The sequence below is a fragment of the Rhincodon typus genome, chromosome 9 (genome assembly GCF_021869965.1).
Source record: "Rhincodon typus isolate 14 chromosome 9, sRhiTyp1.1, whole genome shotgun sequence".
NCBI lineage: Eukaryota > Metazoa > Chordata > Chondrichthyes > Orectolobiformes > Rhincodontidae > Rhincodon > Rhincodon typus.
Window position 1 is genome coordinate 5,455,267 of NC_063340.1, and position 25,324 is coordinate 5,480,590.

The 25,324-nt window shown below is 39.1% G+C and overlaps 1 protein-coding gene across 1 annotated transcript in view; it reads left to right on the forward strand.

The window, feature by feature from the left end:
* Window positions 1–11,535: 11,535 nt before the first annotated feature.
* The window catches only part of LOC109934240 (SEL1L2 adaptor subunit of ERAD E3 ligase), a 29,721-nt gene continuing 15,932 nt past the window's right edge, over window positions 11,536–25,324 (forward strand). Inside the window, exons 1-8 of the mRNA XM_048601159.1 lie at window positions 11,536–11,669; window positions 13,083–13,136; window positions 15,759–15,818; window positions 15,926–16,007; window positions 17,315–17,469; window positions 18,360–18,416; window positions 20,527–20,595; window positions 22,698–22,775. Of these exons, the coding sequence (XP_048457116.1) occupies window positions 11,556–11,669; window positions 13,083–13,136; window positions 15,759–15,818; window positions 15,926–16,007; window positions 17,315–17,469; window positions 18,360–18,416; window positions 20,527–20,595; window positions 22,698–22,775 (669 nt within the window). The 5' untranslated portion in view covers window positions 11,536–11,555. The remainder of the gene's footprint in view (window positions 11,670–13,082; window positions 13,137–15,758; window positions 15,819–15,925; window positions 16,008–17,314; window positions 17,470–18,359; window positions 18,417–20,526; window positions 20,596–22,697; window positions 22,776–25,324) is intronic.

A 25,324-nucleotide genomic window follows, 5' to 3' on the forward strand; every position in this document is an offset into this window, starting at 1 on the left:
CTGTGTTCATCCAGCTCTACACCTTGTTATCTCAGATTCTCCAGCATCTGCAGTTCCTACTATCTCCTCTACAAATCATATTTTAGCTTTCTTTGTATGGTTCATTCCTCATAGTAATAAGGTTTGATTGCTGCTCATCGTGTCATATGGGCTAATGAGGATTCTTGTTAAAACATGTGATCCCTATCTCTCTGGAGACCAAAGAAAAACACTATAAAAGACAGTACTAACCCTCTCAAAGTTACTGATACTTTAGGGAACCCAGTCAGGAGATAGCAGAAAGTAATATCACTAAAGTAACTATCACCTTTAAAAAACTAACCAGAAATTGGTCACACACGACCAATCTGATCATGTAACAGCCCAGAGCTCAAGGATGCCACTGGCCTGCATAAAGGTGGTGACTAGCCATGGTCAGTAAGCTGTAAATTTTAGCAGCCAGGTGCCCAACAAGAAGAAGCTAGGAAGAAGGAAGATTCATTTTTGAAGTAAGATAAACTTCAGTCAGCCAGAAAAGAGCAAGAGACAAGCATGCAGTCAGACAGAAGTCGTGAGGAAGTGTCCCAAAATAAACTGACTGATTCCATTGCCTTTATTAAGTATCACTCTTATGAAATTATTATTTAAAGCTTTATAAATTCTGTTAAAGTTATGAGGATACATTCATACCTCAGAGTGGTCTTGCAACTGCTCAGAACTGAAAGGCCCTGTTAGATTAGTTCTCAACTCAATGTATAATTGTAATTTAATTTACATCACACGTTTAAAGTTGAAGTAAACACTGAGGCCTAGGCACTCACAGACAGCTGTATCTGTAGAACGGCATTCTGCAAAATCTTAGCAATGGGGTGAGAGAAAAATAGAGAAAAAATGAGAATTCTCTCTCCTTTACAAAATAAAATGTTCAAAATCAGTCTTGTCAATGTTAGAATCAATCCCAAATAATCCTATGTTTCAGGACATGGAAGATGAAAATGGTGAAATACAACTGGAGGAGATATTAAAAATAAATCATGTTCTCAGTGAGTCAGAAGAAGCCATCAGGTCAGCAACAGCTCAGAATGGGCAGACTTCATCCAATGTAAAGGAAAATGAGGAAAATGACAAAAAATTGCAAGAGACAAATAATGATTCTAATTGGAATTCACAAGGTGAGAAAACTATATAAGAAAGGAAGGCAGGAAGAGTCTAAGAAGCCAAGGTAGTTTATATTTTGGTACCTAAACAATCAAGATTAGCTTAACCATGCTAACATTTCAACCTTTTGGATATTTCTCAGAACTGTATCTCTTTCAAAATCTGTAATGTCATTTTTATAGAGTGATAAAACAAAGAATAAATGACTCTCAATGCTTTACTAATTTCACTTGCTGTTGACTAACGAGTGCTCCAAGCGTAACGTTGTAGGATAGGATGGTTACCAAACAGAAGGAGACTATCCAGGCCTGTCATATCCATGCTGGCTCCCTGTGAGAGCAACTCAGGTGGTCCAAGCCCCGTACTTTCCCCTACATTTTATTTTCATTTCCTTTCAGGTGGTATACAATCCCCTACTGAAAGCCTGGGTTGTATTTGCCTTCACTGCATTCTTGGGTAGCACATCGTAATGCACTTAAAAATAAGTTTTTCCTCATATCATGTTTAGAGATTTTGCCAACTCCTTTACATCAGTAACCTCCGATTGTTAATCTGAAAGATTAAAGATCTGAAACATTATCTCTTTCCCTCTTGACAGATGCTGCCAGACCTGCTGAGTATTTCCTGCATTTTCTGATTTTATGGTCATTTTCTCAGTCTACAATGTACTGCCACTTACATTGATTTGTGGTTTGGTGACGTTATCTCATTAACAATAAAAGCACAATTCACAACAGTTGAATGTAAGGTCAAAGGTGCTGAAACAATGACTTTAAATATTTATTGGAGTTCTAAGTTAGAAATCATTATAGGAGCACTGTCAAAAGGCAAAGAATTATTGTTAAATCTGCACATCACTTAATGCTCAATGTGCACAAAATATTAAAGTGGTTGCCTGAGCATTTTCAATGTTAAACATCTGTAACATCTTGGACATAACAGATCAGCAAGAAACGGTGAAAAGCAGGCAAGAACAGGAAATGGAAGAATTCTATCAGAATGGTACCAAAATCCTGAAACGGTCTAGAGATAAGAGACTGAGGAAAGAGTGAGTATGAATAAATGAAATACGAGTAGTGCTTGAATTTTGTGCTCAATTATAGCAGATAGCAACATTGTACATTTTTTAATAAACTGTGAAGCTTATAAGTGTTAACTATTCCCATGTGAGGTACGATATGACAATAAAGAAAAGTCCTTATCTTCTTTACCCAATAAACGGGCTAAAATTTCCAGATTTATGTAGTATGATCTCTTTTCAACTTTTTTTCTTCAAGTCTGTGAACTGACCTTGTCTACGACAATCTGAAGCTGTCAGCTCTTGTTCAAAAGTTGGGCAGTGAAGATCGTAGATGGGCTGATTTGGGTGATTTAGCACACTGGGTTTACGGAAAGTCATGCAGCAAAACACTGTCCTTGACTGTGATACAGAGCAGCCGTCCAGCCACACACAGCCCTTTTTCAGGCAGACTGTCAGTCTAGGATAAACTGATAAAAAGCTCAAGCATCCCTGAACGGTGTTCTGCTTGCCTGGTCTGAGTATCCTTACTCAGCGCTCTGTTGACCCTCACCATATTGCTGCCTGCTTTGGGAAAGTGTTCTCCTTATTATAGAATAGGCGTCTAGTCATGAGAAAGACATCCAGATTATTAGGAAACTATGTGGATAGCATTTTCTGATGAAGCCTGCCCGACTGCAAGTATTGCACTAACACATATTGTTCAGATTGCATTACTAGCCCCACATTTTGGTGATAAACCTTTCTTCATGTCAAACATGGATAAAAGGACCCTGAATTTAATGAATTGACGTAATCTGAATGAACAGGAGATGAATACCAGCAGAGAGTAATTTCTGCCAAAATGTTGACGGTTAAGCCTCTTCCCTCAATTTGGTCAACTGACTCCACTTTAACCTTTCAACTGAAGGGCCTTTAATTATTATGAGGCAGGTTTTCCACCCCTGTCCAGGAGGGAATCCTATGTCAACAAGCTGCCAGCCAATTGGAAGCCGACAATACCCCCTGGAAGTGGGTAACCAGTGCCGGTACTGCATTGAGGAGGATTTCACCTGTCGACCCAGACCTCCAGGTAAGCCTGAGATCTCACCAGGACTGGCTGGCACAGGACAGGAGGCTGAGGGAAGCATGATCTCCAAAAAGCAACCTCAATTTATTTCTGAGATAGTAGGAACTGCAGATGCTGGAGAATCTGAGATAACAAGGTGTAGAGCTGGATGAAAATGAAGAAGGGTCTAGGCCCGAAATGTAAGCCTTCCTGCTCCTCTGATGCTGCTTGGCCTGCTGTGTTCATCCAGCTCTACACCTTGTTATCTCAATTTATTTCTGTAAGTTTAACAGCACGTGGAAGCCATTCTTCCAACTTCTTTGAATAAACCTCACAGTTAAGGTTAAATTATGCTGACCCTTATGCTATTTATTTCAACTGGCTATTAAATCATTTCACTTGGTGTGCTTACAGTTACCTTCAAACACAAGTTGGAAAGAATAATAACGTTGTATTATCTGATACTTTCTTAAAATGTTATCACCATCATGCAGTTATGGTAACTTCAAATTAGCTAGGTGACTAGCAATAAATCTTGGAAGCCCTGCAGTGCAGAAGCAGGCCATTTGGCTCATTGAGTCCACACCGACACTCCAAAGAGCATCCCACCCAGACCCACACCCCTATCCCATCCCTGTAACCCTGCATTTCCCACAGCTAATCCACCTAGCCTGCACATTCCTGGACACTATGGGCAATTTACCATGGCCAATCCAGCTAACCTGCTCATCTTTGGACCTTGCAGGGCAACCTGCATAGAACCTATTAACATATTGAAATACCCCCAACTCTCCATTTACTTAAGAGTGACAGCTTTTGTAAGTTCATAGGGAATGGAGTTCAAAAGTACGGTGGTTTTGCTAAAACTATGCAAGACACTGGTCAGGCCACAGCTGGAATACTGTGAACAGTATTGGTCCTGTTGTCTATTATTGATAGACTAGCAGTGGAGGCAATCCAGAAAAGGTTCACTAGGCTGATACCAGGTATGGGGGGACTTTCCTTTGAGGAGGATTGGTTGAATACATTGGGATATAGAAGAATGAGAGGATATCTTGTTGAAACATATGAGATTCTTAAGGGATTTGACAGGGTGGATGCAGAAATGTTGTTTCCTGTTATGGGAGAGTCTAGGACCAGAGGGTGTAATCTCAGAATAAGAGTTTGCACATTTAAGGCAGAGGTGAGGAGGAATTTCTCCTTTCAGAGGGAGGTGAATCTTAGAAATTTACCACGGAGGTCTGTTGAGGCTGGGTCATTAAATTTATTTAAGGCTGAGATAGTCAGATTTTGAATCATAAACGGAGTGAAGGGTTATGGGATAAAGGCAGAAAGGTGGGGTTGAGGATTATCAGATCACTCATGTTCTCGTTGCATGGTAGAGCACAGACTCAGTGGGTTGAATAGTCTACTTCTGCTCCTATATCTTATGGTCTTATCATAAGGAGTTGGGGAAACATAGGACTTAGGAGCATAAGAACATAAGAAATAGGAGCAGGAATAGACCATCTGGCCCATCGAGCCTGCTCCGCCATTCAATAAGATCATGGCTTATCTTTTCATGGACTCAGCTCCAATCACCCAACTGTGCACTATAACCCTTAATTTCTTTACTGTTCAAAAATCTATCCATTTTTGCCTTAAAAACATTCTGTGAGGTGCGGTATTGGACTGGGGTGGACAAAGTCAGAAGTCACATGACACCAGGTTATAGTCCAATGGTTTGTTTGAAATCACAAGCTTTCAGAGTGTAGCCCCCTTGTCAGGTGAAGTGAGAAGCACACAGACACAGAATTTATGGGCAGAGAGATCAAGGGCAGAGAGATCAAAAGATCATACAAATGGTGTGAGTGGAGTGTCGAATAATAAGTCTCTGCAGGTGATCAAAAGTGTTAAACAGTCTGAGAAAAGTGTCAACAGCTGAATAACAAACGACTGGGAGGAAACATTCCTATCTGTTGAATGTTGCACGGTGCCCATTCATCCATTGTCGTAGCCAAGTTCCGTACCCATGAAGAGGGCCTCAACCATGATCTTGGGTTCATGACGCACTACATGTGACCCCACCACACTGTATCTGTAAAATCTTCCTTACTGTCCTATTTTGACACCATCAATGGATAAATTATTATGATCTCTCGACCTTAATTAGTTTGTACAGTTTTGTATTACTTATTACTTTGGTTAGACCCTTGTCATGTAACTCTTATACCTATCATGTTACTCCAGTCACTTGGTTTGTCTCCAGCACCACCTTAGTTTTGTTCTTTTGTAATTATCTCTCTGCCTCGTTTAATTGGATTATAGGTCATCCCTTTGTTTGTTAGTCAGCTGTTGACATTTTTTACTCACACTTTCTAACGCTTTTGATCACCTGCAGAGACTTATTATTCGACACTCCACTCACACCATTTGTATGATCTTTTGATCTCTTTATCCTTGACCTCTCTGCCCATAAATTCTGTGTCTGTGTGCTTCTCTCTCACTTCACCTGTTGAAGGGGCTATGCTCCAAAAGCTCGTGATTTCAAATAAACCCGTTGGACTACAACCTGGTGTCGTTTGACTTCTGACTTTAAAAACATTCAAAAAGGTAGCTTCAACTGCTTCACACTGAGCAGGGAATTCAGCTGATTCACAACCTTTGGGTGAAGAAGCTCTTCCTCATCTCAGTCCTAAATCTGCTCCCACTTATTTTGAGGCAATGACCCTTAGTTCTAGTTCCACCCTTCAGTGGAAACAACCTCCCTGCTTCTATCTTATTATTCCCTTCATAATTGTATATGTTTCTATAAGATCCCCCATCCCATTCTTCTAAATTCCTATGAGCATAGTCCCAGCCTACCCAATGTCTCCTCATAAGCCAACCTTCTCAACTCCAGAATCAACCTGGTGAACCTCCTCTCCACCCGCTCCAGGGCCAATACATCCTTCCTCGAGTAAGGAAACCAAAACTGTACGCAGTACTCCAGGTGTGGTTTTACCAGCACCCTGTATAGCTGCAGCATAGCCTCCCTGTTTTTAAACTTCATCCCTCTAGCAATTAAGGACAATATTCCATTTGCCTTCTTAATCATTTGCACACCAACTTTTTGTGGTCATTCGGCCCTTGCAGCCTGCTCCAATATTCAGTAAAAGCATGTCTGATCTGATTGTTGTCTCAACCCAACTTTCCTGTGCCTCATAACCGTTGACTCCCTTGTTGATCAAAAATCTATTTATTCTCCCTCGAATAAATCCAATCACCCGGCCTCCATTGATTTCTAGGAAGAAAATTGCACAGAATAATAACCCTCTGAGAGAGAGAGAATTTCCCTGTATCTCCGTCTTAAAAGTGAAATGGAACAGGAGGTAGACAAAGAAGGTTGATGTTGTGAAACTTGAAAGGGTTCAGAAAAGATTTACGAGGATGTTGCCAGGGTTAGAGGGTTTGAGCTATAGGGAGAGGCTGAATAGGGCTATTTTCCCCGGAACGTCAGAAGCTGACAGATGAGCTTATAGTGGTTTATAAAATCATGAAGGGCATGGATACGGTGATTAGCCAAGGTCTTTCCCCCAGGGTAGGGGAATCCAAAACGAGAGGCCATAGGTTTAAGGGTGAGAGAGGAAAGATTTAAAAGGGACTCAAGGGGCAACATTTTCATGCAAAGTGGTGTGTATATGGAATGAGCTGCCAGAGGAAGTGGTGGAGGCTGGTACAATTACAACGTGTAACAGGCACATGGGTATATGTATAGGAAGGGTTTAGAGGGATATAGGCTAAATGCTGGCAAATGGAACTAAATCAGTTTGTGATATCTGCTCGGCACAGACCAGCTGAACTGAAGGGTCTGTTTCCATGCTCTAAGGTTATGCAATCCAACCGAAAGGCAAGTCAAGAAAGCACATTTTAAGATTGCTCCCTAAGATTAGCAGAGACTCAGCAAGGCTCAGAACACATCTGTTGGTCTCCTGGCTCATGACAGCACATGGTGTTCATAACAATATCTTTGAAACTTTGTCAGACAGTCCAGTCGTTCCCTTGTGTTTCACCCAATTGTGTCTGTAACATTCAATTTCCCTTCCATCTCAGCTTAGTCATTCACTTAACTGCAACCATGAAGATTCAGGTGAAAGCTGATTTCTGATTTATCACTCAATTAGTTTGGGGCATTGAATTAATGTATCATACATCTAGTGAGGCCCTGGCACTCAAAATGCCACACACTAATTGTCTCATTTGGGCATCCAATTTACAGCCTTGAACTTCCTGGCATAATCTTCTGGAATCGCCTCCAGTAAATAATCCCTGAACTTTAAATGGTGTGTTTCTGAATAAACCATTACATTTCCCCTCTTTGACAATGCCACTTTACCAAGCATTTTTCTGTAATGACAGCCATGAACTTTCTGTAACCTTTTAAATTTCTGCTGATGTGTGTTCTAATATCCAATCATTATTCATGTGAACCACTCATTTTACAGAAACATTATCCACACTAAGCACCAGATCAACGCAAAGTGAATACTTCACTACTAAATGATGATATCAATTTTTTCCCTTTATATTCCTTTATCCTGCTTGTGGAACAACACAAAAGCTCTGAAGAGTCTGTCTGTCATGCTACTTTAAAGTGTAGAATAATACTTGGTTTGCTAAAATTATTATGTGCACAGTCAAGCTTTATGATCCCTAACCCTGACACACCAGTCTTGAAGTTGCTATGTCTTTGTTTGTTAGTTCAAATGTAAGCCAGTTTCCTTTAATTCAACAAAAACCGAAAGAACTGCAGATGATGTAAATCAGGAACAAAAACAAAGTTGCTGTTCTGAGGAAGGGTCACCGGACCCAAAACGTCAACTCTGTTTTTTCCTTCACAGATGCTGCCAGACCTGCTGATCTTCTCCAGCAACTTTGTTTTTGTTCCCTTAATTCAATCATGTGCTTGCACATAGCTTCTTCATTCTGGCGCTAATGTTTCTTTTCAATTTTGTTTCCACTTTGACGCTGCTTTTGGAAATACATACCTGAAAAATGACAAACTGTTCTTTGAAACGACTATTTCCAAACCAGTAATTGTTTAAAATTAACCAATGAATTTGTTTGAGCAGTTTTCTTCAATGAATTGTTATGTTATTTTATTTCTATGCAGGTTCTATTACATACACCTAAAATTACATGCATAGCATATCAAATATATAAAAATGACTTAACTCTGCAAAATTTATGCACTCCACTGCGAGAATGTTTTTCAAAAATGTCCTTGCCAGGCTTTCTGAGATTTAAGAACTTAGTTCCACTCTATCGGTGTTGTAATTTTTTAAACAGACTGGGGTGTTACATCTCCTATTGATTAACTTCTGTGTGTGCAGCAAACAAAGATGTAGAAATTCTAGTTTTCATCCTTTTCTTGTGCAACTCTGATGACCAAAGTTAAATAAAAAATTATTTCCATGGTACTTGAGTATTGCTTGCAAGGCCAACATTTGGTACCCATCCCTAATTGCCTTTGAGAAGATGTTAGTGCACCCGCTTCTTGAACCACTGGTGGTTCATGTGGTGTAGGGACACCGACCGTGCTGTTAAATAGCAAGTTCCAGGAATTCAAAGGAATGGCAATATATTTCCACTTCAGGTTGGTGAACATGGCTTGGAGGGGAACTTGCAGGTAATGGTGTTCCCACACATCTGTTGGCCTTACTGTTCTAGGTGGTAGAGTTTGCAGGTGTTGGAATGAGCTGTTGAGAGAGATCTGAAGAGTTGCTGGTGAGTGCACAGTCACCAGCCAAGTTACCATGGCAATCAGGGCACACTTCAAGCAATCTCTGGCCACTGGCATGGGAGAACTGTCAGTGTTGTTGAAATTCTAGTGCCTCATTGAGCACAGCTTAAAGCCTCTGCAATCAGTATGAGCTGAATTCTGGACCTCCTAAAAGGCAATGCCATCTGTAACCTTACCAAAATCACACTTCACTGGGTCTGACAGTAAAATTGCATTTTTGTCATGCCTGTTGTGAGTCATTTTTTAAAAATTAATTTAGAATTTTTGAGTTAAATCTGGAAGTAATTGCTAATTTATAAAACAAATAGCAATATTTGTTCTTTTTGTGTTAGTTTTATTTTTTGTTTTAACATGTTTCAATATTTTGTAATATAAAATAACCCTTATTAGCATGCATTGATCAACATATCCATTAACATTTACACATCTAGATCGTCTCTGTATTGTTTTTCAAAATAGTTTTCTAAATTAACTTCTAAATCTCCTAGGCAAACATTCTTGATCTTAAGTAATTTTGTGGCAGTACCTTATTTTCTATATACTTCACCATAAGCTAATTGGGAGGCCAGCAACAACTTCACTCAAGAAATTAAATTCCAGCAAACATTTCCAATTATTTTATTAATATTAAGTTTAATGTTTTTTTTGACATATTGTTGATAAAGACAGATAAACCACTGACTGACAAAACATTTTACATTGGTTAACTTTCTGTGGATTTAAGAAATATAAAATAATAGCTGGGTAGATGTAATATATTAATTAAGAAATATTGCAATGCTGTACTCAGTTTGGAGGTTTTGATATCATAAAATATGAAAGTTAAAGCCCAACGTATTTGCATGACTGTACCGGGACATTCTCTCAAATCTGGCAGCCTCAGATTTGGATTTTGCTGGATTTTGGAACTGTCTGGAATTTTCAGAAAAACATTTGAACACTTAATCTAGTGAATAGGAAACACAACAGAAAACTAACTAATACAATTGCAAAATACTTTAGGTCAATGTTCATGTTGTTACTGATATTAAGTCACTTCACAAACGATGGATTTAATAACTCTTCCATGCCTCCCCCAGTTCATTAGTGCACCAATCTAAAATGAGAAAAGATCAATTAAAAACTATCCAGTTTTCAGATAATACCAGTGTTTTTTTGCTGGCATGGCTTGAGAAAGTGTACCTGTACCATGTCTGTCTGGTAACCATACTTAGACGCAAACCTGAAATGAGTTTTTAAAAAATCTTACATCTTTAAACGCCTGCATACAGCCTACAAGACTTTACTTCCCCTCCTGCCATGTTTCTGAACACAATTTTTTGTCAGCTTTTACCCAAAACAAATTCCTGTGTCCACATTATAAAGTAGACTGCCTAAATAACCTTGAAATGCATTCTGTCATTTTACAGCAGCCCATCAGTTTTATGTCTCATCTGCACTGCATCAAAGCTGTTTGTTGTTTTCCAACCAACCATACTTCTCTCTTTTCTAATTTGCCATCTTTCTGCCAGCTGATAATTAATAAAAAAGATCGCAGAATAATGTCAGAAAAATAAGGACAGCTTGTACAACTTTTAAATGGGAACTGGTACAACTGTGCAACCTGGTCCAATTATCCTCCTCTTAATCACCCTACTTCTGCAGAAGACAACATTTGGTCTTGACTCCTCATGTGTATGCAATTCATTGATCATTGACAGCTTTCTGTCTCATGAAGTAATGGTTTGCATCAAGACATAAACTCTGTGTTAAGCATTATCTGATGTGGCTCAGAAGCCCCACTTTGGAATAGTAGTCTCTGCTACATTTACTGCAGAGGATTGGAGTGGCCTGTGAAGGTGCAGGATTCCCTGGCATCTGAATAGTAAGGTCACGGGTTCAGTTTTCCTTATATTTGATATCCATGAAAGGAGAATTCACTCAGCTCAAATTTCACGAATGCAGTGCCATATGCTGTCATAGAATAGAACCCTACACTGTGGAAGCAGGCCATTCGGTCCATTGGGTCTGCACTGAACCTCGGAAGAGCATCCCACTCAGACCCCCCCCCCCCCCCATCCTATCTCTGTAATCCAGCATTTCCCATGGCTAATCCATTTAACCTACCCATCCCTGGACACTATGGGCAAATTAACATGGCCAATCCACCTAACCTGTGCATCTTTAGACTGCGGGAGGAAACCAGAGCACTTAGAGGAAACTCACACAGACACAGGGAGAATGTGCAAAATCCACACAGACTGTAATCAAACCCGGGTCCCTGGTGCTGTGAGGCAGCAGTGCTTACCATCATCAATTGGTTCTATATCATTTAAGGCTTATATTAATAGCCAATTTTTTAAAAAGTTAAGTTTCTTTTCATGACAGTTTTCTGCATGGTGATTTGGTTATACTAATTGTCAGTCCACAGGCATTCTTATTTCTTCCAACATGTAGCTTCCAATATTGTTCATATAGTGTTCATGTAGACTTAGATACAATAATATCAGGAGATGTTTGAATTTTCTGCTTCTAACACTTTATATTTCCTGTTTTTAAGTAGAGGTTATAAACTACTGGTGAAAGCAGCTGATTTCGGAAGCAGTAAAGCCATGGAGCGAATAGCCTATGCCTTATTATTTGGTGACCAACTGCCCCAGAATGTCACAGCAGCTAAAGATCTCTTTGAAGCCCTGGCAGAAAATGGCTCTCATAAGGCGCAAACTGTGAGCTCCTTCAAAATGGAATTAACATGGAAATAATATGATAAAACACAGTTGCTCATTTGTGTTGACCTGCTAAAACGGAACTATCTTTTGAAGGAAATATCTTTTCTTAATATCTTGGGGAACGCTTTATCACATATTGCTCATGAAAATTATTTTGATTTGGAAAACGGATGTTGCTGCATGCACCGTTGCTCCATTAAAAAGATTTAGTTTAAAACAAAAAAAAACAAGCATATTCCTGACAGTATTAAGGTTAAGATTTAATATGATCCAGCCCATGTACAACTTTTTCAGTATCTAACTCGGTGAATCATTGGGTTGTATTATGTTCCCACCTCATTTGAAAAATTAAGCATCAATATATGCAAAATATTCCAAGCCAAGAAAAACAATGGTTGAAAAGTGATGTTCTGAAACCACCCCGTAGATGGTATTCAAAAAGCGCAAGCAAATGTTGAGTTGCCTTTGAAATTTATTTTATCTTTTCTCCCCATGAGGGAATGATTCACCTTTGTTTAATAAAAAGTGTGCATTTATTTAGCATGTTTAACTTAGTAAAATGCCCCAAGATGCATTGTAGGGTTATTATAAAAGAAAATGCAAAATTAACCACTTAAAGACATTTAAGGGCACGTGGCCAAATTAAAGACTTGGGTTTTGAGCAACATCTTAAAGGAGAAGAGAGAGCTGGAGAGCTTCAGGAGGGAATTCCAGAGGTTGGGGCCCAAGCAGCTGAAGGCATGGTCACCAAATGATGGAATAACTAAAATCCGTGATGCTGAAGAAGTCAGAATTAGAGGAGTTCAGATTTTGTTTTCCAAAAATATACCCCATTATATTTGAGAGGTTTGATACACGACCATCCAAGTTGACAATACATAAACTACAAGTTGAATAAGTTTCTTCCCATTCTGTACATCAATCAGTACATTCACAATTACTGTTAATATTTATCGTACTCATTAGAAGCCTGATGCGTTTTTCACAGCTTGGGTGTACTTTGTCTGAAAGGCTTTTTCCCAATGGACCTTTGTGGCAGCTGCCCCAAGGCAAAAACTGTAAGAATAGACACTCATTGTGTGGAAGGGCATAACCCCAAGGCCATGCCCTGCAGCACCACACTGCAATGCAGTAGGTTGTTCAAAACATAACCTTTTTTCAAAGAAAGTGAATTAATACTTTGAAGAAATATTTCAATATGTTAATTTTTCCATCAACATCTGAGATGTCTGTCATCTGTTTCTTATTGTTGATTATGGACAACATTATTTTCAAAACGTTAAACACATAATTTAGCAACACATTGGAAATCAAACTCTTTGTGAATGCTTAAGTTGAAATAATGTATTGAAGTTCTGTGAATAATTTTGAAGACTTTAAACAAGTGTTTTCTTTTTGGGCTTTTGTTAGGCATTAGGATTCATGCATGCCACTGGTATCGGTGTGGGATTTAACCAACCTAAGGTAAAAAAAATGTAGATGGTGTAACTTTAAGAATAATTAGATCAGAAAGAATACTAAATCATTCAACTGCTAATGAGGTCACTGACACATGATGTTGCAAGACATTATTCACTGTATTAAAAGCAAATATTCAGCATGATAAATGAGTTGGGAATATTGCATTTCATTCAGATATTGCTTCTAATATTTATTTGCCCAACAAGATTCAACATGTCAGCCATATCAGCCTTTGCTCATCCTGCTACTTTCTATTTTTAGTGCAGGGGTTGGAAATAACAGCAGTTGTTTTGGGAGGAGAAGCCTGAGTAATATGTATGATTTGCATTTAAAAAGTAGTTATTGATCAAAAGTTGAGATTATTGGAAAAGGCATCCTCACAGCCACAGGGTCTTCACAGGATACCTCAAAACGCTTCACAGAGAATAAGTACACTTGAAGTGTTTTCAATGTTTTAATATAGGAGCTGTAGTAGCCAATTTGCACATGACAACTTCCATAAACAGCAATGTGTAAATGACCAGATATTCTAGTTTTGGATGTTTGTTGATATTGTTGGTTAATAAATATTGGCCAGGACATCAGGCTCTTTCAACTTTCCCTTCAGTACTTCAGGCTCATATTGCCCCTCACCCCTAACCCCAGTATTTAACCCACATGCTCAACACCGTAGCACACTTCACAGGTTTCAGGTTTGTGTCCCGCTCTCCTGAGACTTCCTGAACTCCAGACTTCTTCCATAATCCTCCCCTTCCTCCTCCTTCATTCACATCACCAGTTTCTTCTAATGCATCATCCTATGATTCCAAAGCTTGCAAATGCACTTTACAAATACAAACATGTTTCAGTCTAAACCACCCCTTGAGTGCTCACAAGACCTAGCCATCCACAAAATCCTCCCTGGCCCAGGATTTCAATCCCACTAGAACAGGCTTATTTTCATCCTTTTCCAAATCATGACACTAAGTACCACTTTGCTTTCACATTCTTACTGCTATCCATTGCTTCCTCCTCCTCCAGCCCTGATGCCATTCTTCCCCCCAGGTTGACAATTTACTTGCTTGTCAATGTGTGTGATGTTTCTTTTAATGACTTGATATCTAAATTTCAAAGGCTATAAAAATGGTAAGATAGGTATTGAGTACATCAGTAAAGATCATGTGTGAGTGTCAGTGAGGCTTTGGAAACAGAGGGGATAGAGACTGTTGTGGGACAAGAACTACTATGAGCCTAGAACAAGCTGAAGTTAGAAAAACCCTATAACAAGCATCATGGAAAGAATGTTCAATGAAGAAAAATCTCTTTTAAATCTTCAGGTACAGCAGTTTCAGAAGGCAGTGTCTCCTATTTTGCATATACGTATTTTTTTCCAATAATCCGATTTGTGTTCCTTGTACAATTACAGTTGTCCCTTGTAGAAACACATTTGTCCCATACACATAGATATCACATCCAGAGAGAAAACCTTTTTAACACTGTGAACTCTGCTAACATTTTACTTCAAATATCAGAGGCTCACAGCATGAATAAGACAGACAATGACAAATGAACTGGATAGCTTGATACGTATATCACAATGAGAAGGACATGACAGTGAGAGATGAGGGAGAGATTGAGACAAGGGGAGAGGCAGGGAAGGACAGCATCAGGGAGCAAGTGAGAGATGAAGACAAAGAGAGGGAAAGGAACAATTGGGTTAAGAGTATTACAGGAGTGTTTGGGGGAAAGAGAAAGTGGGAGAGATAAGGGTAAAGGATGTGAAGAGAGAGACACAAAATAAGGAAGACCAAAAATGTTGAAGGAATAGGTCATTGGGCAGGAAACAGTGTGAAGAAAGAGCAATATGGTTTTCACTTGTCTGTGAATTTTGTCACAGGAGGTTAATTATATTCCAATCCATTGTGTATTGCATGATATAACATTCTTGTTATAAGAAAGTCTTTTTTTCTGGCTTCTGGCTGATTTAGGGTGTTGTCTCACTCACTACAGCAAATGGTATAGAAAATACGTGTGTTTCAGAACTTATACTTTATAATTCACTATTTAAATCGATCATTGCAAAACTTTGAGATATCAGATTTAAAAACTTAAAAGTTTTCCCTGTTCATAGTGCTCCTGTGGATTCGTTACATAATTTGGGTTGGATCCCTGACCGGATTGTAAATTATTTTGTAGTCCATCATGGAAAGTGACACAATGGCATTGACAAACATGGTGATACTGTCCCTGCAAATATCTGTGAGTTGGCTATTATTATAACAAATGGTCACCAGCAAGAGTAGGCTATTCACCCCTCAAGCCTTGCTTTACTGTTAAACTCATGTTCACTTTCCTACTAAATCCACATATCCCTCGCTTCTCTTAAAGTCTAAAAGTCTCTTCATCTCCCCGTGAATATTGTCATCATCTGAAAATCCACAGGCCAGAGAATTCCAAAGATTCAGAACCCACTTAGTGAAGAAATTTCCCTTCATCTCAGTCCAAAATGGCTGTCTCCTTAACCTATTCATTGTGAGTCTCACTATGTCATATTAAATGCAATGGAATTACTTTGCTGGAATTGAGGCTAGATTTTATAAACACATGCATGTACTAAGCAGAGATCTTGCTATAAATATTTTTCAGGCGCTGGTGTATTATACATTTGCTGCATTGGGTGGAAACTTTGTAGCACATATGATTTTGGTAAGTGCTTAATTTGTACAATTTAAATAATATTTAGTTGCATTGAATCATAATAGCCAATCATTTTTAAACCACAGTATTAAATGCAATGAGTTCTCTTTCAACAGGGCTACAGGTACCTTAATGGTATTAATCTGCCTCAGCATTGTGAAGCAGCTCTCGTACATTACAGAACCGCAGCAAAATATGGTAATTATTTTGAATCTGCATAGGAAAAATGTTAGTTGACCTTAAAGGGGCAGACATGATCCAAATTTTGGTGCATTGAAGTAACTTTCGGAATGTACATGCCACAGTAATATGGGAATTTGCTTTTTGGTGTTCCTAAGCTTTTGCAACTAGAATGTATTCATAGTGATGACATGTTGATCTGACCCCATTGGTAACAGATAGAGATGTAACCACTCATGCCTCTAAATCAAACAGAGATGAAGAAATAAAAGTGGAGCATTCAGAGTCTTATAATTGTTCATCAGGGATTGGTTAACTCCAAGGGTCAGTTTATGAATGAATAAATAAATAAGATTACAACAGTATGAAATGTTGCAAGTTCTGATGCAGACGTAATAAAAAACCGACTGGTTTCTGTACAGGTAGTTCTCCGATAACGTGATTGTTGCATTCTTGTGTGACCTCGTGGTATAGAAAATCGCATTATAGGGAAATTGCTATAGAAAATCGCTGTACCTGTACAGCAGAAAGTTTGCGTTATCCAAACAGCGTCCACCATTCATCAATCATGTTACAGCCAATTCACCTTAACGAAATACGCATGTTAGCAAAACTACCTGTATGTGTTGTTTGCAGACACATAACAGTCTAACTACCAGGAAGAATCGCAATATTGTACAAAGCACACTGAGTCCTTAAAAGTGAACTCTCTTAAAAACAAAGTACACACATATAAAGAAAGGATGCCCGTCGTTAGCACACAGCAAATGATAAACCTAGCTCAGAACATCTTTGGATAATATTATGCAGAATAGGAGAGTCAATACCAAGAAGGCACATGAAAATAAAGGACAATAATTTTAAATGCAAGACATGTTCCAACTGGGAGCCAATGTAAGTCAGCAAACATACGCACAATGGGTGAATAGGACATTTTTACAAATTAGGATGTGAGCAGCAGGATGATCAAAGCCATATTTGTATGTTCTTTTGATTAATGCTTTGAAATATCAGAGGAAGAGCTGAACATTAATTCAAGTGCTCCCTTAACTTCAGTCCTAATTCTCATTTCTAATTATTCCTTGACATGGAGATTCTTCCTAAGCTTGTGTTGTTGCCAATACAAATTAAATTTTGCATACATCAAATTGCCACTTTTAAATTTTAACACAAATAACACAAATGCTTTAGCACTCTGATACCTTTATGTAAATCCAGTTTGTTTGCAAAGAGGGTGGGAGCTCATACAATATACTATTATGCATACAATAGTATTATACAATAGACCATACAAAGGTTAATTCTTTTTTATAACACACAAACAGTGGCAGATAATGTTGCTCTTTTTGGAGAAATTCTGACTGAAAAGGTTCGACTGACAGAAAGGGCTGAGAATCTTAGCTCCAACGGTGAAATAATGGATTTAGATTTGTACCAGTACTATCAGTTCATTGCAGAGAAAGGAGATCTTCAGTCACAGGTATGAAACTGCACCTCCTTAATTTTGTCAAATTTGGTTTAACCAAAAGACCCTCTGCTTTATTACTTTAAGCAGATGTGACCAAACATTTGGAATTGTTCATTTTAAATCTTGCAGATTTTTATTTTTACTTAAGTTTGTATCTGTATGTGTTTGAAAAGTCGCTGGAAAAATTGGCTTTTTGAAGTTCATTTTCAGTATTAAACATTTTCTCCAATCCCTTCATTATTTACATAGAATTATTACATTCAAAAGAAGACCATTTGGGCCATCCTCTCCATGCTAGCTCTCTGCAAGAGCAGCTCAGCTAGCCCCACTCCACTTAAAAGAAATTATAGTTGTTAATACTAACCACCCCACTTAGTTCAAAGTTAACCAACTTGAATTATGCATAAATTATTGCTCCATAAAAGACCTTTGAATTTAGTGGTAAATTGTAGTTTTTATTTGCGTGTCCAGATTATAGATTTACTTTAAAAAAGGCTAGCTGCATATTTTTAGCAGTTTACATTGTGGCAGGTTTCTTTCAAAAGCAAATAATTCAATCTTTAGTAATGTCTATGAAAAAAACAAGTACTCAACAGAGTAGTAAGGGCGTGGAATGCCCTGCCTGCAAAAATAGTAGACTCGCCCACTTTAAGGGCATTTAAATGGTCATTGGATAAACATATGGATGATAATGGAATAGTTTAGGTTAGATGGGCTTCAGATTGGTTTCACAGGTCGGCGCAACATCGAGGGCCGAAGGGCCCGTACTGCGCTGTAATGTTCTATGTTCTATGTTCTATGTCAACAGGTTAAATTACTTATTGCTTGTTACATTTTTGAGAATAGATAGGGTTTGCCATTTTTAGCAGTCTGAAATTGATTCAAAATGCTTTCCATCCTAGGTTGGTCTTGGTCAGCTCCACCTAACAGGAGGAAAAGGAATAGAACAAGACTATGAGGTAGGCGCATCAGAGGAAGGGCCCTTTTGAATCTATGTCTAGATGGAAAGCAATCAAAGAAAAATGCAAGTGTGTGTAAGAATTCTGTGAAAAAAATGCATTTAAAAACAAAAATGCATATGAAGTTCTGGATCGGCATGAGCTGCAAATCAGTGCTACAATAAGATACACAATTTCTAAATGCAGTTCTCCTTTGCTCCTGTAACCTACAGAAGAACATAAGAAATAGGAGATAAAAACTGAAAGAGCTGCAGATGCCGTAAATCAGAAACAAAAATAGAGATTGCTGGAAAAGCTCAGCAGGTCTGGCAGCGTCTGTGGAGAGAAATCAGAGTTAGCGTTTTGGGTTGAGTGATCCCCTTCCCCAGTTCTGAGGAAGGGTCACTCAATCTGAAATGTTAACTCTGATTTCTCTCCACAGATGTTGCCAGGCCTGCTGAGCTTTTTCAGCAATTTCTGTTTTTGGTTATAAGAAACAGGAGCGGGAGTAGGCCATCTGGTCCCTCGAGCCTGCACCGCCATTCAGTAAGATCATGGCTGATCTTTTCGTGGATCAGCCCTACTTACCCGCTTGCTAGCCTTAACCCTTAATTCTCCTACTGTTCAAAAATTGATCTATCTTTACCTTAAAAACATTCAATGAGGTAGCCTCAATTGCTTCACTGGGCAGGGAATTCCACAGATTCACAACCCTTTGGGCAAAAAAGCTCCTCCTCAACTCAGTCCTAAATCTGCACCCCCTTATTCTGGGGCTATGCCCCCTTGTTCTAGTTTCACCCGCCATTGGAGACAACCTCCCTGTTTCTATCTGATCTATTCCCATTATAATTTTATATATTTGTATAAGATCCCCCCTCATTCTTGTAAATTCCAATGAATATAGCCCCAGTCTACTCAAGCTCTCCTCATAAGCCAACCTTTTCAACTCTGGAATCAACCTAGTGAACCTCCTCTGCATCCCCTCCAGTGCCAATTTGTCAAGTAACGAGACCAAAACTGCACACAGTACTCCAGGTGTGGCCTCACCAGCTCCCTACACATCTACAACATACCCTCCCCATTTTTAAACTCAATCCCTCTAGCAATGAAGGACAATATTCCATTTCAGTTCTTGGAAAAACCTGCTACACCTGCAAACCAACTTTATAACGCTGTAGCATTCACAGCATAGAAACAAGCCATTCAGCCTAATTGGCCCATGCTGTTGTTTGTGCTTCACACGTTTTTCCATCCTCTTGATCTGACTATCACCAATGCTTCCATTCCTTTCTTCCATATTAGCTTTTCTCTTAAATGCATTTGCGCTACTTGCCTCAGAGCTACTCCCTGTGGCAACAAGTTCCACATTTTAACCACTCTGGGTAAAGAAGTTTCTCCTAAATTCCCCTGAATTCATGATGTTGGACTTTTCTGTAGAATCTTTAAATTATCAAGGTGCCACACAGGACAGTGATCAGATTAAATTTGACACCAAGCCGCATAAGGAGACATTAAGGCAGGCAATCAAAGTTTGGTCTTATGTTTTAAAATGAAACATTTTATGGCACATCTTAAAGGAGTAAAAAGAGGTGGAGAGTAAAATAGGTTACTGGGGACAATTCCAAACTGGCATGTCAACCAGTGGTGGAGAGATTAAAACCAGACATTTCAAGATGTAACTGAGCCACTTAGACCGGAAAACTCCATTTCCATTCTGTGCCAAGTTAACTGGAGTGTCATTAGAGAACTGTAATGGGCCTTGACCTTTTCTGCTGCAAGCAGGGGAAAGTCAATAAGGGATCTTGCTCCTGGTCACCATCTGGAGAGAGGACTGGAGAGTAGACATGTGAATGTGCACTAACTTTCAGACTGTGTTTGGCTGTGAACCTGTCAAGGCACAAAGCATGAAAAATGTCTTTTCAGCTACTGAGAGACAACTTGCATGTGCAGAAATGTAAATGTCAGTGTCTTTAACAGAGGGAGAAGAAAAACACAGGATAAAAATACCTTTTGTAAATATGCTATCTCAACTTTAAGACTCATTTATGATATAACATAGGTAGAGGCTTAATTGCAAATTCAACAGGACGTTTGGAATAAACTGAATAAACTATTTTCTCTCTCTGTTTAGAAGGCTTTCTACTACTTATCGAAGGCTGCTCATGGTGGCAGTACCAATGCCTTGGGCTTTTTAGGAAAGGTAATAGTAGTAGAGCTTTGAAAATTGGTCATTATTTGGCCTTTTGCATTAACATACTTTTCATCATAATTGTTCATGTAAAAATTGCAATTTGTGTTGCAGAGCATATTTATGTGATTGACTTTTTGGTTATAAAGCAGAGTATGATGTAAATGTATTTTACATTGAGCTTGTAAACTTATGTGTGGTGATCTGACATTACCTATTACAGGCCAAGCCAGATAACACAATGTTGGTTGAACTTATTTATGATTTCCATGCAATATTACAGACTCCCTATAGAGGGCAGAAAGTGATGATTTGAAGTAAGGCTTATTGACGATGTGTCTTTAAACATATTTCATTTTGAGCAACAGATAAAATGAACAGATATTTTGCTTCGAGCAATTCCTATAAATCATAGATATAGGTGCCTATCCGTTTATATAAGAAATTACTTGATTAGAACATAGAACACAGAACAGCACAGCACAATACAGGCCCTTTGGCCCATAGTGTTGTGCCGACGTATTATCCTACTAAGATCAATCTACCCTGCATACACTACATTTTATTATCCTCCATGTGCCTATCCAAGAGTCACTTAAAAGTCCCTAATGTATCTGACTCCACTACCACTGCTGGCAGCGCATTCCATACGCCCACCACTCTCTGTGTGAAGAACCTACCTTTGACATCTCCCCTATACCTTCCTCCAATCACCTTAAAATTATGCCCCCTCATAATAGTTAGTTCCACCCTGGGGAAAAGTCTCTGACTATCCACTCTATCTATGCCTCTCACTTGTACACCTCTATCAAGTCACCTGTCATCCTTCTTCGCTGCAATGAAAAAAGCCTTAGCCCCCTCAATAAGCAGAGACTGCCATGCAAGCCTCCGTCAGGACGCAAAGCATGCAACTCGTGGCTAGAATCTGACACACTTAGTCAGCATGGGGATCGAACCCGTGACCTTGGCATTATTAGCACCACCCTCTAACCAGCTGGGCCAACTGACCGCCACTGAATATTTCAGAGAAAACTTTGAGCAGAATCTTCTGGCGTAGTTGGAGTCAGAAAGAGCATTTAATCAGGCTCAACTGATGGTGTACCTGAACCTTGCTGCCTTCCTGCATCTGCCAGAGTTAACTTCTGGGCGAAAAGGCTCATAACCAATTTTGCAGCACTGATGCTCACTGAGGGGTTTAAGTGCCACTGGGATTAACCCAGATGGAGGTGGGCCCATTGCTACCCAGCTTCTCACATTCGGATCGGGGGACATAGTTTGAATCAAAGACAGTCAGTTCCTGATAGAGGGACCACTGGGAGCTAAGCTCCTGCCCTTGCTTCTGACCAACTCTGTGTTGCCTCTCCCTATAGCCCCAACACAGCAGAACTTCTCCGTCACCCACTTACCCTTGTCCTGGACCCTCTGTGACTCTGGAACTCCCGGGGTGCAGTTCCAGCAGCAGTAGCTATGGTCTCATCCGAGCTATTCTGTATTCTTTCTGAACACACAGGAGACTGGATTGCAGAGGGAGACATCATCAACGTGTAGGATTCCCCTGGGAAAGGCAGCATGGGTCACTTTGTTAGTTTTCCAACCAGCAGCCAAATCCTCTAGCACTGCAAGAAGATTCTGCTCAGCAGCTGAGAAATTTGCTGACACTACCAATTTCTCACAAGCCGTTTTCAGGAAAACCCAGTATAGCTGCAAGGCCTTAAAAAAGAGCAGGATGGTGCAGGTTGGAACTATAGCCAATCTTTCCACACAATAATAAGCTTAATAATAATTGTAAGCAATAATAGTAACTGCTGTTAACAAGCATTTATATACACATTCACATTATAAACATGCACAATAACCACAATTTCAGTCTGTTTCTGTTTACGTGCGCAGAAGTGAATCCCCAGTTTGTCCACCATATGCATACAATTGACAGTCCATCACCGAAAAGGTACATAATAGAAAAATATTTAGCTAGCTGTGTGTCTCCCTCCCCCGCTTTAAAACTGCAGGCCATCGCTGATCGTCCCAAACCTGATTCACTGCTTCACTTCCAAACCTCTGTGTTCAACTATCTTGAATGAAGGAACACTTTAACTATGTATTCTGAATTCTAGATGTATTCTGAAGGGAACGAAATTGTGCCTCAGAATAATGAAACTGCTCTAATGTACTTCAGAATGGCAGCTGAACGGGTAAGCCTAACACATTTGAACATCTGAACGTATGAATTGGGAGCAGAAGTTGTCCATTCGTGCCTTTATGCCAGCTCTACTATTCAATTCATGGCTGATTTGTTTGTGTTCTGAATTTGACATTCCCATCTATCTGAAATTATTTTCAATTCCCTTGCCTGACAAGAATCAACCTACATCCACCTGAAAATATTTAATGATCCTGCTCCCACCACCTTCCAAAGTCACAGAGGCCTCTGAGAGAGAAAAAAAGTTCCTCATCTCTCCTAAAGGGGTGATCCCCCTAAATTTTAATTTGTGAGACACGATTTTCCTTGTACAAAACCATGCTGACCAGCTGAAATCAATTTTTGCCTCTCTAAATGTCCATAAGTCCTATCTTTTATAATCACCTCCGACAACTTACCCATAACTGAAGTCAGACTTACAGGTCTATGGTTCCCCAGTTTCTCCTTACAAGCTATCTTAAATAAAGGGACAACATTAGCCACCCTCCAGTCGATCAGGCACCTCACCTGCAGTTACAGATAATGTAAATATCGCTGCATGGGGGTCTCATAATTTCCTCCCTTTCTTCCTACACCACTCTGGGACACGTTAGATCAGGTCCCAGAGATTTATCCACCTTTATGTTCTCTAAGACCTCCCAAACCTCCTCTTCTGTAATGTGAACTGCTTTTCAAACATCAAAGTTTATTTCTCAGCATTCTTTAGACTCTATTTCTTTCTCCACAATAAAAACCGATGTGAAATATTCATTTAATATCTCTTTCATCTCCTGGGGTTCAACAGGAAGACCTCCTTGATCTTTAAGAGGCCCAAACCTCTCTCTAGTTACCCTCTTGCTCTTAATGTATTTGTAAAATCTCTTTGTATTATCTTTGTTTGCCAGTGTTATTTCATATCCCCTCTTTGCCTTCCTGATTTCTCTCTTAAGAATGCCCCATATATATATTGATTCTTTATATTGATTAAGAGATTCAATTGAACCAAGTTGTCTATATCTAAAAAAAGATTCTCTTTTATTCTTGACTAGAACCTCAATATCTTTATTCATCCATTATTCCTTAATCTTACCAGCCTTACCCTTCACTCTAACAGGAGCAAAATGCCTCTGAACTGTCCCCATCACACTCTTGAACTCCTCCCACTTGTCAGACATCCTTTTACCTGCGAACAATCTACCCCTGCACCTTGTTGTCTCGGATTCTCCAGCATCTGCAGTTCCTACTATTTCTGATTCAACAATCTACTCCAATCAACTTTTGAAAGCTCTTGTCTCATACCATTAAAATTTGCCTTACAACTATTAAAAACTTTAACTTTTATGGAAGATTTATCCTTTTCCATAACCATTTTGAAACTAATAGAATTATGATCGCTAGACCCAAAGTGTTCCCCCACTTTTACTTCCGTCACTTGCCCTGCCTTATTGCCCAAAAGAAGGTTTAGTTTTGCTCCTTTTCTAGTAGGAGCATCCACATATTGATAAAGAAAATTTTCTTGAGCACATTTGACAAATTCTTCATCATCCAGACCTTTAACACTATGGTAGTCCCAGGTCAATGTTTGGAAAATTAAAATCCCCAATTATTACAACCTTATTATGCTTACATATATCTGAGATCTCCCTACATATTTGTTTTTCAATTTCTCCCTGACTGAAGGGAGGCCGATCGTAAAATCCCATCAAAATGATCTTTCCTTTCTTATTTGTAACTTCTTCCCATATATTTTCACTGGACGATTTTTCAGAAATATCTTCCCTAATTACAGCAGTAATGTATTCCTTAATCAAAAACGTCACCCCTCCCTCCTTTCTTGCCTCCTTTTCTATCTTTCCTACAGCATCTAGGAAAGGAACATTGAGCTGCCAGTCTTGTCCATCATTGTTGTTTACGCGCATCAACAAAATTCAGTTCAGGTGCAGTTATGGACTTATCATACCTGTTGTATTAAGCAATCTTTATTTATCCCACTGTTTACAATTCTTGGGATGTCAGGAAAAAGAAGGTATTGTCACTTATTCCCGTTAGGGCCGAACCTTCGTGAGACTGTACAGGGACTCATGCTACAACAGGAGGAGCGCAAAAATGTTGGTCTTTCTTCATCCTCGAGTTGAGTTTGCACGTTATTTTTTAATACAATGTTGAAAAGTGTAGTTGTGGTGAGGCCTTATGGATAATAATCTTTATAGTCATTTTGTACTAATTTATTAGACCATTCCAAATAAAATGAGAAATCTACTCCAGATCTAATTTTATTCCCTCCCATTCTGTTTGCATTGTAATAAATGAATTTGGGCATCTTTTTGGTGTCAGCCTTTATCCCTATTCCTTTTTCATTGTCATTTACTCACTCTGGATCCAGCTAGAAGCATACTCTAGGTACTATTTTATTTTCTTCAGTAATTGCTAAGCAAGCCAATTGTAATTTAATTAGCGAGAGGTAGGAACTGCAGATGCTGGAGAATCTGAGATAACAAGGGTTATAACAAGGGTTATCTCTGAAGAAGGGTCTAGGCCCAAAATGTCAGCTTTCCTGCTCCT